The 16,540-nt window shown below is 45.2% G+C and overlaps 1 protein-coding gene across 1 annotated transcript in view; it reads right to left on the reverse strand.

Annotated features, from left to right (window-relative positions):
• slc16a13 (solute carrier family 16 member 13) overlaps positions 1-16,540 on the reverse strand; it is a 55,212-nt gene that overhangs the window by 18,138 nt on the left and 20,534 nt on the right. Inside the window, exons 3-7 of the mRNA XM_029674471.2 lie at positions 3,872-4,090; positions 3,591-3,734; positions 3,204-3,460; positions 2,638-2,832; positions 2,137-2,476 (exon numbers count right to left, since the gene is read on the reverse strand). Coding sequence (XP_029530331.1) covers positions 2,137-2,476; positions 2,638-2,832; positions 3,204-3,460; positions 3,591-3,734; positions 3,872-4,088 — 1,153 coding nt within the window. The 5' untranslated portion in view covers positions 4,089-4,090. The remainder of the gene's footprint in view (positions 1-2,136; positions 2,477-2,637; positions 2,833-3,203; positions 3,461-3,590; positions 3,735-3,871; positions 4,091-16,540) is intronic.

Consider the following 16,540-nt stretch of genomic DNA (forward strand, 5'->3'; position numbering starts at 1 on the left):
GCAATGATGTTCAGATATCCTGTGGCATTGAAACATTGCTCCACTTTTAACAAGGGGCCCAGTGTGTGCCAGGAAAACACAATCCACACCATCACCTTTCTCCATACCCCCGTGGCTTTCGACATACCACTGCAACAGCAGTTTCTTGGTTTTTTTTTGCTGAAAGAGGTGGAGCACTGGATGGTCGTCGGCTACCATACACCCCATTCGTGTGAAGGTACGATGAGTTGTGCATTATTTTATAGGTCTTTGGGCACCAATGTTGTACTGCACATTTCAGGTCAGCTTGTGTCAGCCTCCTTTGTGCTATTTCATAAATGACCTGGCCTGCCGTTGGCTGGATGTTCTCAGGGTGTCTGATCAATAAGGCATCATAGCATTCACCTGGTCAGTTTGTCATGGAAAGAGCAGGTGTTCTTATTGTTTTGTACACTCAATGTACAGTGGGGCAAAAAAGTATTTAGTCAGCCACCAATTGTGCGAGTTCCCCCACTTAAAAATATGAGAGGGGCCTGTAATTTTCATCATAGGTACACCTCAACTATGACAGACAAAATGAGAAGAAAAAAATCCAGAAAATCACATTGTATGATTTTTAATGAATCTATTTGCAAATTATGGTGGAAAATAAGTATTTGGTCCCCTACAAACAAGCAAGATTTCTGGCTCTCACAGACCTGTAACATCTTTAAGAGGCTCCTCTGTACTCCACTCGTTACCTGTATTAATGGCACCTGTTTGAACTTGTTATCAGTATATAAGACCTGTCCACAACCTCAAACAGTCACACTCCAAACTCCACTATGGCCAAGACCAAAGAGCTGTCAAAGGACACCAGAGTGAATGACCTGCAGAGAGCTGGGACCAAGGTAACAAAGGCTACCATCAGTAACACACTACGCCGCCAGGGACTCAAATCCTGCAGTGCCAGACATGTCCAGGCCCGTCTGAAGTTTTCTAGAGAGCATTTGGATGATCCAGAAGAAGATTGGGAGAATGTCATATGGTCAGATGAAACCAAAATATAACTTTTTGGTAAAAACTCAACTCGCTGTGTTTGGAGGACAAAGAATGCTGAGTTGCATCCAAAGAACACCAAACCTACTGTGAAGCATGGGGGTGGAAACATCATGCTTTGGGACTGTTTTTCTGCAAAGGGACCAGGACGACTGATCCGTGTAAAGGAAAGAATGAATGGGGCCATGTATCGTGAGATTTTGATCGAAAACCTCCTTCCATCAGCAAGGGCATTAAAGATGAAACGTGGCTGGGTCTTTCAGCATGACAATGATCCCAAACACACCACCTGGGCAACGAAGGAGTGGCTTCGTAAGAAGCATTTCAAGGTCCTGGAGTGGCCTAGCCAGTCTCCAGATCTCAACCTCATAGAAAATCTTTGGAGGGAGTTGAAAGTCCGTGTTGCCCAGCAACAGCCCCAAAACATCACTGCTCTAGAGATCTGCATGGAGGAATGGGCCAAAATACCAGCAACAGTGTGTGAAAGCCGTGAAGATTTACAGGAAACATTTGACCTCTGTCATTGCCAACAAAGGGTATATAACCAAGTAATGAGATAAACTTTTGTTATTGACCAAATACTTATTTTCCAACATAATTTGCAAATAATTAATTAAAAATCCTACAATGTGATTTTCTGGAATTTTTTTTCTCATTTTGTCTGTCATAGTTGAAGTGTACCTATGATGAAAATTACAGGCCTCTCATCTTTTTAAGTGGGAGAACTTGCACAATTGGGGGTTGACTAAATACTTTCTTGCCCCACTGTCTATGTTGCCGCTATTAGGTTACATATGGCCTCTTCTCCACTTACATGGTCAAATGTCCCCCATAAAGAATTGAAACACGTGGGGCCAACCTGGGGAGGGAGTAAAAATATATATGTAGAGGGATCGATGAGCTAGCATGCAGGTGAGGGGAGGACAGAAGGCAGAAGAGTTCCCAATCTTGACCTCAACCATTACAGGGTCAACAGAACAAAAATGTCCTTAGAGCAACACTTAGGGCAAAGGTGGCCAAACTTGGGGAACAGGAGTGCACTCTGCAATCTATCCCCAATTCCTTCAACATCCAACTGCAGTCAACAGCTGCTCCACTCTTCTCCAGTATCTCTCGTACCTGACAGCGGTGACCCCAGCAGCCCCCCGATGCTCTCGATCATCTGTAGCAGCCCCAGGGCGCCCAGCATCCGCTCCATGCCCACGATCTCCGGCACCACCGAGAACACCAGGGGAGTCATGGCGCCGGCGCAGAACCCATAAGCTAGGCTGATGATGAGCAGGCCCGGGTAGGACCCCCCCAGGGAGCCCAGGGGCAGCACGAGGAGGGAGAGGCCCAACAGGCCCGTCCAGAGGACCAGCATGTGGGGCAGACGGAGACGGCCCAGGTCCGAGGCCCAGCCGGACACCACGCGGCCCACGATGTCCGTCACACCCGTGGCTGAGATGACGAAGGCAGCCTGGATAAGATTGAAACAGTTGACATGAATCTATGCATCTACCAATCAGAGCAACAAAAACTGAAGAAAAAAAACAATTGGTAATCAATAATCATTTTGGATCATCTCTAAAATCCCATTGTTTACATAGTGATGTACTTGTGAAATAGGCTCATTCAAACCTGATACTGGGAGAAGCCCTCGTGGCGGCTGTGGGCCACCAGGTGGACGTAAGGCACAAAGTAGCCACAGTTGAAGAAGGTGATGGCCAGGCTGTAAGTGAGGAAGGGCCGCTGGAAGAGGAGGGAAAGCTCCAGGTAGGAGTAGGCCCGGTGGAAGAGGGAGGCGCAGGAACAGGCACTCTCACCTGGGGCCAGCTGGAAAGAGCGAGGAGAGGGGTGAAGAAGAGCATGAGAGAAAGAGACTGATGCTGAAACAAATTTCTTAAAACCTTGAAAACAGGTCCATCAAACACTGCTGGCACCCAAACAAGACGTCACATGCAAGATTACACAACACAGATACTTTGTTTTGTAACTGTTCCTGTTGAATAAAGGTTGAACCCACATGAGTCCTATTACGAAATGTCAAAACCCAATTATCATACATTGGATGTGTTAAGTCAGCCAGAGAGAGAGAAGAGGACGTTACAGGTGGTCGATGTGCCTTTGATCAAGGTAATTAACCCAAATTGCTCTGGATAAGAACATCTGCTAAAATTACAAAAAATGTAAATGGATGTTCCTACCGCAGCTACAGCCTTGTGAGTCCCCAGGGGCCTGATGAGGGCCCCGCAGGCCACCATGTTGAGGCTGAGGCCCCCCAGGATGAGAAGGGCCCCCCGCCAGGTGTACATCTCCACCAAGAGCTGGAAGAGGGGTGAGAAGGCGAAGGACGAGAGGCCCACGCCCGTAAAGCCTAGCGCCATGGCCAGGGAGCGCTTCCGGGTGAAGTACTGCATCACTGTCGCCACCATAGGAGTGAAGACTAATGCCCAACCCGAACCTGGAGGGTAGGCCGGAGGGTGAAGGAGGAGAGAAAGAGTTATATACTGTATGTTCAGAGTTTTGGACATAAAAGAGAGACAGAAAGTAGCATGTGAGTGTTTTTTAGGTCCAAGTGTGTGTGTGTGTACCTGAGATGATGCCCAAGGTGAGGTAGAGGTGTGTGACGCAGGTGGCCTGTGAGGCCAGGATGAAGCCGAGTGCAGAGAGACAACCTCCTGCCATCACAACAGGTCTGGCACCGTATCCATTACACAGCGCTGTGCCAAATGGACCTGGGGAACACACACACACACGTTTAATCAGTCATCACACTATGCACAACGGACCAAGGATCATTTGTATGAGCATTCACATGGGGCATTACCCTCCTCTCCTATATACACACACATACCCACACATACATACTCACTGACACACTGCTGCATGGCCAACCCTATGGATGTGATCCAGGAGACAGCCTGGGCGCTCTCCCCAAAGTACTGCACAAACTCCACAAAGAAGACCCCCATGCTCCGGATTATCCCAAACACCAGGGCAGAGGTCACAAACAGGGCCCCCACCACCACCCAGCCCCACCCACCATCTGGGGCTGCTGGCTGGCTCTGGAGCGCCTGCAGCTTGGCCATGGCTGGGAGGGAGGGAGAGATATGGAGAGAGGAAAGGAAAGGAGATATTATTTGCGATACTTCAGAAATACCCTGTTTAAACCATGTATTAGAAACACTACATTCTACTACAGCCTTTGCTGTTGAGCCTTTGCTGTATTGCATTGCATCGAACAGCTGCGTTACTTTCAGGTGCAGGCTTCAAAGAAACAACATGTCAATCATGCAAGAATGTATCAAACGTGCTTGAATTTGCCTGCTGCTGTGGGTTTTCACTGGGTTTCCATAAATGTGCCTTCAATTAAATAGACAATGAATGACATTTAGAGGAAATCGCCTGTGAGGCAAGTGGTTAGTCGACCTGAAACAGGTGCTCTGTGATGTTGTGGTGCTATACTGTTGAATAGCAAGGTATCAAACACATCAAACATATGGAAACCACATTTGACTCTGTTCCATTAATTCCTTTCCAGACATTACAATGAGCCAGTCCTCCAATAGCTCCTCCCAACAGCCTCTGGTAGAACACCAGCATATTTCAGATTGCTAACACTGATTCCCTATTGTTCATGCAAAGCCTATTTCAAAGCCTATTGCACTTAAAGAAAGTTTCAGAAACGACCTAAGATTTTGGAAATATACATTTTCAGATATATATTTTTTCTATTCCGCGATCACCTCATATTTACTAGAGATGCACAATATATCTGTGAAGATATCAGAATCAGACAATATTAGCTAAAAATGTCCAAATCGACATAGGCCCGATGTCTAGTTTAACGCCGATGTGCAAAACCAATGTCAAAGCTGATGTGCATACCTACAGTTGAAGTAGTTAGTTCACACAACGTAGCCAAATACATTTAAACTCAGTTTTCCACAATTCCTGACATTAAAACTGAGTAGAAAATTCCCTGTCTTAGGTCAGTTAGGATCACCACTTTATTTTAAGAATGTAAAATGTCAGAATAATAGTACAGACAATTATTTATTCAGGTTTTATTTCTTTCATCACCTTCCCAGCGGATCAGAAGTTTACATGCAATTAGTATTTGGTAGCATTGCCTAACTTGGGTCAATCGTTTCGGGTAGCCTTCCACAAGCTTCCCACAATAAGTTGGGTGAATTTTGGGCCATTCCTCCTGACAGAGCTGCTGGTGTAACTGAGTCAGGTTTGTAGGCCTCCTTGCTCGCACACGCCTTTTAAGTTCTGCCCACAAATTTTCTAAAGGATTGAGGTCAGGGCTTTGAGATGGTAACTCCAATACCTTGACTTTGTCATTTTGTCACAACTTTGGAAGTATGCTTGGGGTCATCGTCCGTTTGGAAGACCCATTTGCGACCAAGCTTGAACTTACTGACTGATGTCTTCAGATGTTGCTTCAATATATTCACAATTTTCCCTCCTCATGATGCCATCTATTTTGTGAAGTGCACCAGTCCCTCCTATAGCAAAGCACCCCCACAACATGATGCTGCCACCCCGTGCTTCACGGTTGGGATGGTGTTCTTCGGCATGCAAGCCTCCCCCTTTTTCCTCCAAACATAACAATGGTCATTATGGCCAAACAGTTCTATTTTTGTTTCATCAGCCCAGAGGACATTTCTCCTAAAAGTACAACCTCTTGTCCCCATGTGCAGTTGCAAACCGTAGTCTGGCTTTATGGCGGATTTGGAGCAGTGGCTTCTTCCTCGCTGAGCGGCCTTTCAGGTTATGTCGATATAGGATTGTTTTACTGTGGATATAGATACTTTTGTAACTGTTTCCTCCAGCATCTGAGTTTGAAGGCACTGAGTTTGAAGGTAGGCCTTGAAATACATCCACAGGTACACCTCCAATTGACTCAAATGATGTCAATTAGCCTATCAGGAGCTTTTCTGGAATTTTCCAAGCTGTTTAAAGACACAGTCAACTTAGTGTTTGTAAATTTCTTACCCACTGGAATTGTGATACAGTCAAATAATCGGTCTAAACTATTGTTGGGAAAATTACTTGTGTCATGCACAAAGTAGATGTCCTAACCGACTTGCCAAAACTATAGTTTGTTAACAAGAAATTTGTGGAGTGGTTGAAAAACAAGGTAATGACTCCAAACTAAGTGTATGTAAACTAATCGACTTCAACTTTATATAACGTAGGTACATGACGTAATGACGCAATGTAAAATTTTGCCCTACAAGTGCAACACAGCATTCCTAACCTAGCCCACAATGTCTGCTGTGTGGATCAAGCAGTCAACAAGTCAAGACAGTCATTTGAAAGAGTAAGACAATTTCAGCGAGACAACTCAAAGGCAAAATGCATTAACGCCAAGATAATGGAATTCATTGCCCTTGACAATCAACCGTTCTCGGTCGTGGGGTGATGTTGGCTTTCGCCGACTGGTCGGGCATCAGTACACACGAAGTTACCAAGTACGCCATTTTTCAGGTGTTGCACTACCGGAGTTTCACAGTAATAGCATCACTGCTATTAGCTTCAAGACTGACATTTGGACCAGCGATATCAGCCCCATGAGCATGCCGAGTCTGACAGCACAGTGGATCGACGAGGATTTCGTACTGAGGAAAGTCGTATTTCATGCTCAGGAATGTGCTGGTTGTCATACCGCTGCTGCTATTTCAATGGCATTTGAAAACATGTTTGAAACATGAACAGACGAGCTAGATCCATTCGAACAACTGACTCGAGAAATAAGCTCATCAACTGCACCTGCAGGAGATGTGATACCCTCGGTATCATTGAAATGCCTGCTCCACAAAACTGCTGACACAGGCTGTGAACAAGCGATTCGGTGGCATTCTCTTTACTGTGTCGCCACCATGCTCGATGCCATGTACATGGACCGCTACTTCGATGTAGACAAGAAACAGGGTTTACGTGAAATGTTACAGACTCTGCTGGAGAAGATGGAAATGGACACAGTGACAGTGGGCACCGAGGAAGAGAGGCCACGGACCGACAGAGCTGAAACTTCACTGCTTGACATGTATAATGAAATCCTGGTTGAGAATAAAACGACTGAACAACGGAACAGCACAGCAAGTAAATGAAAGAAATTGGTTTTGATGTTTTACAACAAAATAACTTTTTGGTCAGTGTGGTGTGTGTATGTAAAACCTTTATTTAACTAGGCAAGTCAGTCAAGAAAAAAATCTTATTTACAATGGCGGCCTACACCGGCCAACGCTGGGCCAATTGTGCGCCGCCCTATGGGACTCTCAATCACAGCCAGTTGTGATATATAGCCTGGATTCGAACCAGGGACTGTAGTGACGCCTCTTGCACTGAGACGCAGTGCCTTAGACCGCTGCGTTCATGTGTGTGCGTTAAATAGTAAACTGTACTAGAATGCTTAACCTCTTGAAGCTAGGGGGCACTATTTTTATGTTTGGAAAAGTAATGTTCACAAAGTAAATGGCCTATTTCTCAGGACCAGATGCTAGAATATGCATATACTTGACAGATTAAGATAGAAAACACTAAAGTTTCCAAAACTGTCAAAATATTGTCTGAGTATAACAGAACTGAGAAAAATCAAAACCAGGAAGTGGCTTCCATTTTGAAAACTCCATGTTCCATAGCCTCCCATTGCTCCATTTAAAGGGATATCAACCAGATTCCTTTTCCTATCGCGTCCTCAAGGTGTCAACAGTCTTCAGACATAGTTTCATGCTTTTATTTTGAAGAATGAGCGTGAACGACCACATTGTGTAAGTGGATAGGTGGGGGCTCTCACAGTGAATTGTGCGCAAAAGAGGAAGGAAGCCATTGTTACTCCCGGTCCTAGTGAAAAGCCAACTGTCCCGGTTGATATATTATCAAATAGATATTTGAAAAACACCCTGAGGATTGATTATAAAAAACATCTGACATGTTTGTGGACATTATGGATATCATTTTGAATTTTTGTCTGCGTTGTTGTGACTGCTCTTTTCGGTGGATTCCTCGGCATAACGCACCAAACTGACGGAGGTATTTGGATATAAAAAATATCTTTATGAACAAAAGGAACATTTGTTGTCTAACTGGGAGTCTCGTGAGTGAAAACATCCTAAGATCAAAGGTAAACGATTCATTTGATTGCTTTTCTGCTTTGTGACCAAGTTACCTGATGCTAAGTGTTCTTATTGTTTTGTCGAGCGATCGATAAACTTACAAACACTTGTATTGCTTTCGCTGTAAAGCATAATTTCAAAATCTGAGAGGACAGGCGAAGCTGTGTTTTGCAATATTGCACTTGCGATTTCATGAATATGAATATTTTCTAGTAATATTATGACTGTTGCGCTATGCTGTTCAGCGTTGCTGATGACAATTATACCGGATCCGGGATGGGTGGTTCAGAGAGGTTAAAAAAGGCAGCTAAAATGTTTAATATCGGTATTGTTTTTTTTTAAATCGGATTTCGTTATCAGCCAAAAATGTCATATCGGTGTATCACTAATATTTAGACCACTATGTTCCACCCTCACTGTCACATTAAATCTATCATCACAAAAATATTGTATTATACGGTTGAGTCACTGACTTACAATGGAAATCAATTACTTATTGTGGGTCAAAACAATAAAATCTATTAATAGAATACTCAAAACATTTGAATTAAAACTTGACGTAAGGGCTAGAACAATCTGAAGAAAAAGTGGCACTAATCTGAAACTAAATGGAATTGACTGCAACTGATGCGTACAAGGGTATATTATGAAAAGTCAGATAAGCACCTTCCATTCCAGGACCCAGAACTCGAGTAGACAGAATGAGAGGGATGGAGGGATGGATGGAACACAGCAGCATAAGTGGGAGGTTTGATAAACAGTCCTTGTTTTTTTTTTGGGGGGGGGGGGGGGGGGTAGATCAGCTTTAATATTGCAGATAGATTACGTTCTATTATTTAAGTCACAATCTATTGGTTGCAAGAAAACTAAAAGTTTTGAATCTGGGATTGTTTTGTGTATCAGTTCATATACCACGTGCCATGGAATCGGTACATCAAAAATCTCTTCCCAACGACTTTGCAATCTATATGGCACAGCTGTCAATTTGTTGGGCCTTAAATAAAACGGTATACTTTTTAATTTATCACAGTTTTCTTTAACAAATTTTGGTCTTGGCTCTTCCATTTTTGCAATAATGCTGCAATTAGTTGGTTGTAAATATGAGAAGAGCAGACACTTCCATATATTTATGTTGGCATAATATTTGTTGTAATATTTGTTCTGGTCTTTTGTGGTGGATTAAACTGTTAAGAAATAGCAATATTTTGGATATTATTTCATTTTCAAATAACCGAATGTGAGAGGTTGTAATCTGAATAAAGGGGAAAAGGCCATTCTTGAACATTGGGTGAGACATTCTTACTAATCTGCTAGTGAACCAGTTCGGATTAAAGGATAACTTTTGTATGACCTAAGCCTTTAGTGAGAGGTCTAATACTTTAATCTTCAATCATTTCTGCCTTCCTAATTCATTATATAAATAGGCCCTTTTAATTTGGTCTGGCTTACCATTCCAAATAAAATTGAATATTTTTTGCTCATATAAATGTGAGACCCTTTCCTTGGAGACTCGAAATTGAGTTCAGGTACATCCTGTTTCCATTGATCATTCTTCCATTTCTACTACTTGATTGGAGTCCACCTGTGGTAAATTCAATTGATTGGACTTGATTTGGAAAGGCACACCTGTCTATACAAGGTCCCACAGTGGAAAGTGCAAGTCAGAGCAAAAACCAAGCCATGAGGTCAAAGGAATTGTCTGTAGAGCTCCGAGATAGGACTGTGTCGAGGCACAGATCTGGGGAATGGTACAAAAACATTTCTGGAGCATTGAAGGTCTCCAAGAAAACAGTGGCTCCATCATCCTTAAATTGAAGAAGTTTGGAACCACCAAGACTCTTCCTAGAACTGGCCGCCCGGCCAAACTGAGCAATCGAGGAAGAGGGGAAGGTGACCAAAAACCCAATGGTCACTCTGACAGAGCTGCAGAGTTCCTCTGTGAAGATGAAGGAACCTTACAGAAGGACAACTATCTCTGCAGCACTCCAACAATCAGGCCTTTTTGCTAGAGTAGCGGAAGCCACTGCTCAGTAAAAGGCACATGACAGCCTGCTTGGAGTTTGCCAAAGGCCACCTACAGACTCTCAGACCATGAGAAACAAGATTCTCTGGTCTGATGAAACTCTTTGGCCTGAATGCCAAGTGTCACATCTGGAGGAAACCTGACACCATCCCTACGGTGAATGCTGGTGGTGGCAATATCATGCTGTGGGGATGTTTCTCAGCGGCAGGGACTGGGAGACTAGTCAGGATAGAGGAAAAGATTAACAGAGCAAAGTACAGAGAGATCCTAGAGGAAGTCCTGAGCACTCTGGAGCAGGTTATCAGACTGGGGCAAAGGTTAACCTTCCAACAGGACAACGACCCTAAGCACACAGCCAAGACAACGCAGGGGTGGCTTCGGGACAAGTCTCTGAATGTATTTGAGTGGACCAGCCAGAGCCCGGACTTGAACCCGATCGAACATCTCTGGAAATAACTGAAAACAGCTGTGCAGCGATGCTCCCCATCCAACCTGACAGATCTTAAGAGAATCGGGAGAGAAGGATGGGAGAAACTCCCCAAATACAGGCGTGCCAAGCTTTTAGCGTCATACCCCAGAAGACTCAAGGCTGTAATTGCTGCCAAAGGTACTGAGTAAAAGGCCTGAATACTCATGTAAATGTGATATTTCCATAGTTTTTTTTATACATTTGCAAACATTTCTAAAAACCTGTTTTTGCTTTGTCATTATGGGGTATTGTGTGTAGATTGATGAGGGCAAAAAAAAATGTAATCCATTTTAGAATAAGGCTGTAATGTAACAAAATGTGGAAAAAGTCAAGGGGTCTGAATACTTTCCGAATGCACTGTACATAACTTTAACACACTGCAAAAGAGATTCTCCAAAATTGAAATATTATATAATATTTAAAATATTATTTAAATATTACATTCATGTCCTACTTTATCAAAAGCCTTTTCAAAGTCAGCTATGAATACCAGGCCTGGTTTCAGATGTGTCATAGTGTTCTATTGTTTCCAGTTCTTGTCTTATATTATCTCCACTGTATTGTCCATATGTCCGATTAGGATGAATAATACCTTTTAATTCTATGCGCTATGCATTTTGCTTTAATCATTGCATCACAACACTGAAGTGTAAGGGGCCTCAAAAATATTTAATGGACTGAATCTTTATATTTACCACTTGGTTCCTGTTTCAGTAATAATGAAATCAGACGTTCCTGTTGAGTATCTGATAATCTACTATGTTTATAGGAGTGGGTAAAACATGCTAATAATGGTCTTTGGAGTACATCAAAAAAGGTTTGCTATACCTCAACTGGTATGCCATCAAGCCCTGGAGTTAACCCGGACTAAAAGAATAATAGGCTCTATGCATTATACCGCCTCCCACGTTCTATTTTACTTCCTACCGGGGTGCTGACTTACATTTAACATTTACATTTAAGTCATTTAGCAGACGCTCTTATCCAGAACAACTTACAAATTGGTGCATTCACCTTATGACCTCCAGTGGAACAGTAGTGCATCTAAATCTTTTCAGGGGGGGGGGTGAGAGGGATTACTTTATCCTATCCTAGGTATTCCTTAAAGAGGTGGGGTTTCAGGTGTCTCCGGAAGGTGGTGATTGACTCCGCTGTCCTGGCGTCGTGAGGGAGTTTGTTCCACCATTGGGGGGCCAGAGCAGCGAACAGTTTTGACTGGGCTGAGCGGGAACTGTACTTCCTCAGTGGTAGGGAGGCGAGCAGGCCAGAGGTGGATGAACGCAGTGCCCTTGTTTGGGTGTAGGGCCTGATCAGAGCCTGGAGGTACTGAGGTGCCGTTCCCCTCACAGCTCCGTAGGCAAGCACCATGGTCTTGTAGCGGATGCGAGCTTCAACTGGAAGCCAGTGGAGGGAGCGGAGGAGCGGGGTGACGTGAGAGAACTTGGGAAGGTTGAACACCAGACGGGCTGCGGCGTTCTGGATGAGTTGTAGGGGTTTAATGGCACAGGCAGGGAGCCCAGCCAACAGCGAGTTGCAGTAATCCAGACGGGAGATGACAAGTGCCTGGATTAGGACCTGCGCCGCTTCCTGTGTGAGGCAGGGTCGTACTCTGCGGATGTTGTAGAGCATGAACCTACAGGAACGGGCCACCGCCTTGATGTTAGTTGAGAACGACAGGGTGTTGTCCAGGATCACGCCAAGGTTCTTAGCGCTCTGGGAGGAGGACACAATGGAGTTGTCAACCGTGATGGCGAGATCATGGAACGGGCAGTCCTTCCCCGGGAGGAAGAGCAGCTCCGTCTTGCCGAGGTTCAGCTTGAGGTGGTGATCCGTCATCCACACGGATATGTCTGCCAGACATGCAGAGATGCGATTCGCCACCTGGTCATCAGAAGGGGGAAAGGAGAAGATTAATTGTGTGTCGTCTGCATAGCAATGATAGGAGAGACCATGTGAGGTTATGACAGAGCCAAGTGACTTGGTGTATAGCGAGAATAGGAGAGGGCCTAGAACAGAGCCCTGGGGACACCAGTGGTGAGAGCACGTGGTGTGGAGACGGATTCTCGCCACGCCACCTGGTAGGAGCGACCTGTCAGGTAGGACGCAATCCAAGCGTGGGCCGCGCCGGAGATGCCCAACTCGGAGAGGGTGGAGAGGAGGATCTGATGGTTCACAGTATCGAAGGCAGCCGATAGGTCTAGAAGGATGAGAGCAGAGAGAGAGAGTTAGCTTTAGCAGTGCGGAGCGCCTCCGTGATACAGAGAAGAGCAGTCTCAGTTGAATGACTAGTCTTGAAACCTGACTGATTTGGATCAAGAAGGTCATTCTGAGAGAGATAGCGGGAGAGCTGGCCAAGGACGGCACGTTCAAGAGTTTTGGAGAGAAAAGAAAGAAGGGATACTGGTCTGTAGTTGTTGACATCGGAGGGATCGAGTGTAGGTTTTTTCAGAAGGGGGTGCAACTCTCGCTCTCTTGAAGACGGAAGGGACGTAGCCAGCGGTCAGGGATGAGTTGATGAGCGAGGTGAGGTAAGGGAGGAGGTCTCCGGAAATGGTCTGGAGAAGAGAGGAGGGGATAGGGTCAAGCGGGCAGGTTGTAGGGCGGCCGGCCGTCACAAGACGCGAGATTTCATCTGGAGAGAGAGGGGAGAAAGAGGTCAGAGCACAGGGTAGGGCAGTGTGAGCAGAACCAGCGGTGTCGTTTGACTTAGCAAACGAGGATCGGAAGTCGTCGACCTTCTTTTCAAAATGGTTGACGAAGTCATCTGCAGAGAGGGAGGAGGGGGAGGATTCAGGAGGGAGGAGAAGGTTGCAAAGAGCTTCCTAGGGTTAGAGGCAGATGCTTGGAATTTAGAGTGGTAGAAAGTGGCTTTAGCAGCAGAGAGAGAAGAGGAAAATGTAGAGAGGAGGGAGTGAAAGGATGTCAGGTCCGCAGGGAGGCGAGTTTTCCTCCATTTCCGCTCGGCTGCCCGGAGCCCTGTTCTGTGAGCTCGCAATGAGTCGTCGAGCCACGGAGCGGGAGGAGGACCGAGCCGGCCTGGAGGATAGGGGACATAGAGAGTCAAAGGATGCAGAAAGGGAGGAGAGGAGGGTTGAGGAGGCAGAATCAGGAGATAGGTTGGAGAAGGTTTGAGCAGAGGGAAGAGATGATAGGATGGAAGAGGAGAGAGTAGCGGGGGAGAGAGAGCGAAGGTTGGGACGGCGCGATACCATCCGAGTAGGGGCAGTGTGGGAAGTGTTGGATGAGAGCGAGAGGGAAAAGGATACAAGGTAGTGGTCGGAGACTTGGAGGGGAGTTGCAACGAGGTTAGTGGAAGAACAGCATCTAGTAAAGATGAGGTCGAGCGTATTTCCTGCCTTGTGAGTAGGGGGAAGGTGAGAGGGTGAGGTCAAAAGAGGAGAGGAGTGGAAAGAAGGAGGCAGAGAGGAATGAGTCAAAGGTAGGCGTGGGGAGGTTAAAGTCGCCCAGAACTGTGAGAGGTGAGCCGTCCTCAGGAAAGGAGCTTATCAAGGCATCAAGCTCATTGATGAACTCTCCGAGGGAACCTGGAGGGCGATAAATGATAAGGATGTTAAGCTTGAAAGGGCTGGTAACTGTGACAGCATGGAATTCAAAGGAGGCGATAGACAGATGGGTAAGGGGAGAAAGAGAGAATGACCACTTGGGAGAGATGAGGATCCCGGTGCCACCACCCCGCTGACCAGAAGCTCTCGGGGTGTGCGAGAACACGTGGGCAGACGAAGAGAGAGCAGTAGGAGTAGCAGTGTTGTCTGTGGTGATCCATGTTTCCGTCAGTGCCAAGAAGTCGAGGGACTGGAGGGAGACATAGGCTGAGATGAACTCTGCCTTGTTGGCCGCAGTTCCAGAGGCTACCGGAGACCTGGAACTCCACGTGGGTCGTGCGCGCTGGGACCACCAGATTAGGGTGGCCGCGGCCACGCGGTGTGGAGCGTTTGTATGGTCTGTGCAGAGAGGAGAGAACAGGGATAGACAGACACATAGTTGACAGGCTACACAAGAGGCTACGCTAATGCAAAGGAGATTGGAATGACAAGTGGACTACACGTCACGAGTGTTCAGAGAGTTAAGCTTACGTAGCAAGAATCTTATTGACTAAAATGATTAAAATTATACAGTACTGCTGAAGTACTGGAGGGATTTCTGCTATTTTTATCATGATCTTACTAGCTAGCTAATTGTCGGCAATGCATTTGATTGAAATTGTTCGCAATGACTACGTTTAAATTACAGCCCTGTGAAGGAGGTGCTAATGAACATTGTTCAGTGCCTCCGTGTTCATTTTCTTCAAAGTGTAATGGTATTGTGAGCTTCCGTAGCTTCCGGGGTCGATGTAGAGAAAAAGGTACGTTGTGACAACAGCTACAATAGCAGCTAGGTCATGTCTAGTGCTACTTGATGCTTAGAGAAGATGGGCAATAATAGTAATGAGTTTTTTTGGTATTCAAATACTCTGGGTCCATCTTTAGATTTGCAAGCTACACCTACCTGATGGCCTTCTGGCACTTGATTGAGCGGGCAGCAGAGACTAAGTTAATAAGACTCACAAGCACCAATCCACCTGAAACAAGTGTTACTTGAAGAAAACCAGTAAGGGTCAACTTCATTAAATACAGATCTTACTGTAATTGTTAAACATTATTTACTTTTTGTGTTATGGGTTCTTCTCATTTATGACTCATCTGTTGCTGGGTCTGAAGCAGAAGGATTTGGCCCATCGGTTCAGCATCCACCAATCGACAGTGAGACTGATTATTATCTCTTGGGCCAACTTCCTCTACTGTCTGCATGGATCAGCACGGATATGGATCCCCAAGGAAACCATCAAAGCCCACCTGAGTTGAAGGACTATCCAGACACCCAGGTAGTGATGTACTGCACTGCCAGACACCATCTTCACTACTACTGCAGAGTGAGGTGTTTTCTTCCTACAGGTCACACTGTACCTTTAAGGGCATGTTCTAGAAAGTCACATGGAGCTGTCACTTTTGTGTCATCGTTGTATGCTGGATCTGTGAGTGACAAGGAGATCTTCAAGCAGTCTGGAAACATTTCCTTTCTCACACCTGACATGGCCATTATGCTGTATAGGGGCTTTCTCATAGATGACATTGTTCCGTGCAAGGTCGACAAGCCAGCCTTTCTGTCAAGATGCACACAGATGCCAGCGCATGAGGTTAGGGAGACCCAATCCATTGCCAGGCTGAGAGTGCATGTTGAAAGAATTATTCAGAGTAAAGGAACACAAGCTGTTTGACACAGTCATCTCCCTGACCATCTCAGGCAGCATCAACCAATTATTTCCAGTGGCGTGCCTGTTGGTCAACGATCAAAACGGACCTTTGGTAAGAGCACGGGCCAAGCCAGTGTAAATACACGTGTTTATTTGCTGGCAGCAAAATAATCATTTGTTTATCTATGACATGTATCAATAATTTGTGTTGTCGTGAATATCAGTTTGTGTGGCGCTTGTATTGGTTTTAATTAGGCAATGAGTTTAGGGGTGGGGGAAAGAAATCAAGTAAACACAGAATTGCCAGAATGCAAGATTGAATACAATGTTAGAGATGTGTAATTGATTAACTAAACTGTTGAACATTTGCTGAAATATATATATATTTGTAAACAAATCTATTCCACTGTAGTTTTCTTCACAAGAACATCAATACTTATTTTTCATGAAACCACTAAACGTGGCACCCATGCAGGGGAACCATGCAGGTGAGAGATAAGACACTTCTGCAAGTAGTGGTACAAATAAGTGGTCAACCTTCTCTCTTATAGTCTTTGAAACCTGTAGATCTGTATATATCCTTTCAACTAGGTTGTCCTCCTGTGCACAGACGACAAAGTCGCACCAGCTACAACCTGTGAGAAGGATTTGACCTTTCACCTGTCAGTAGT

This window comes from Oncorhynchus nerka, linkage group LG12 (genome assembly GCF_034236695.1).
Source record: "Oncorhynchus nerka isolate Pitt River linkage group LG12, Oner_Uvic_2.0, whole genome shotgun sequence".
Lineage (NCBI taxonomy): Eukaryota > Metazoa > Chordata > Actinopteri > Salmoniformes > Salmonidae > Oncorhynchus > Oncorhynchus nerka.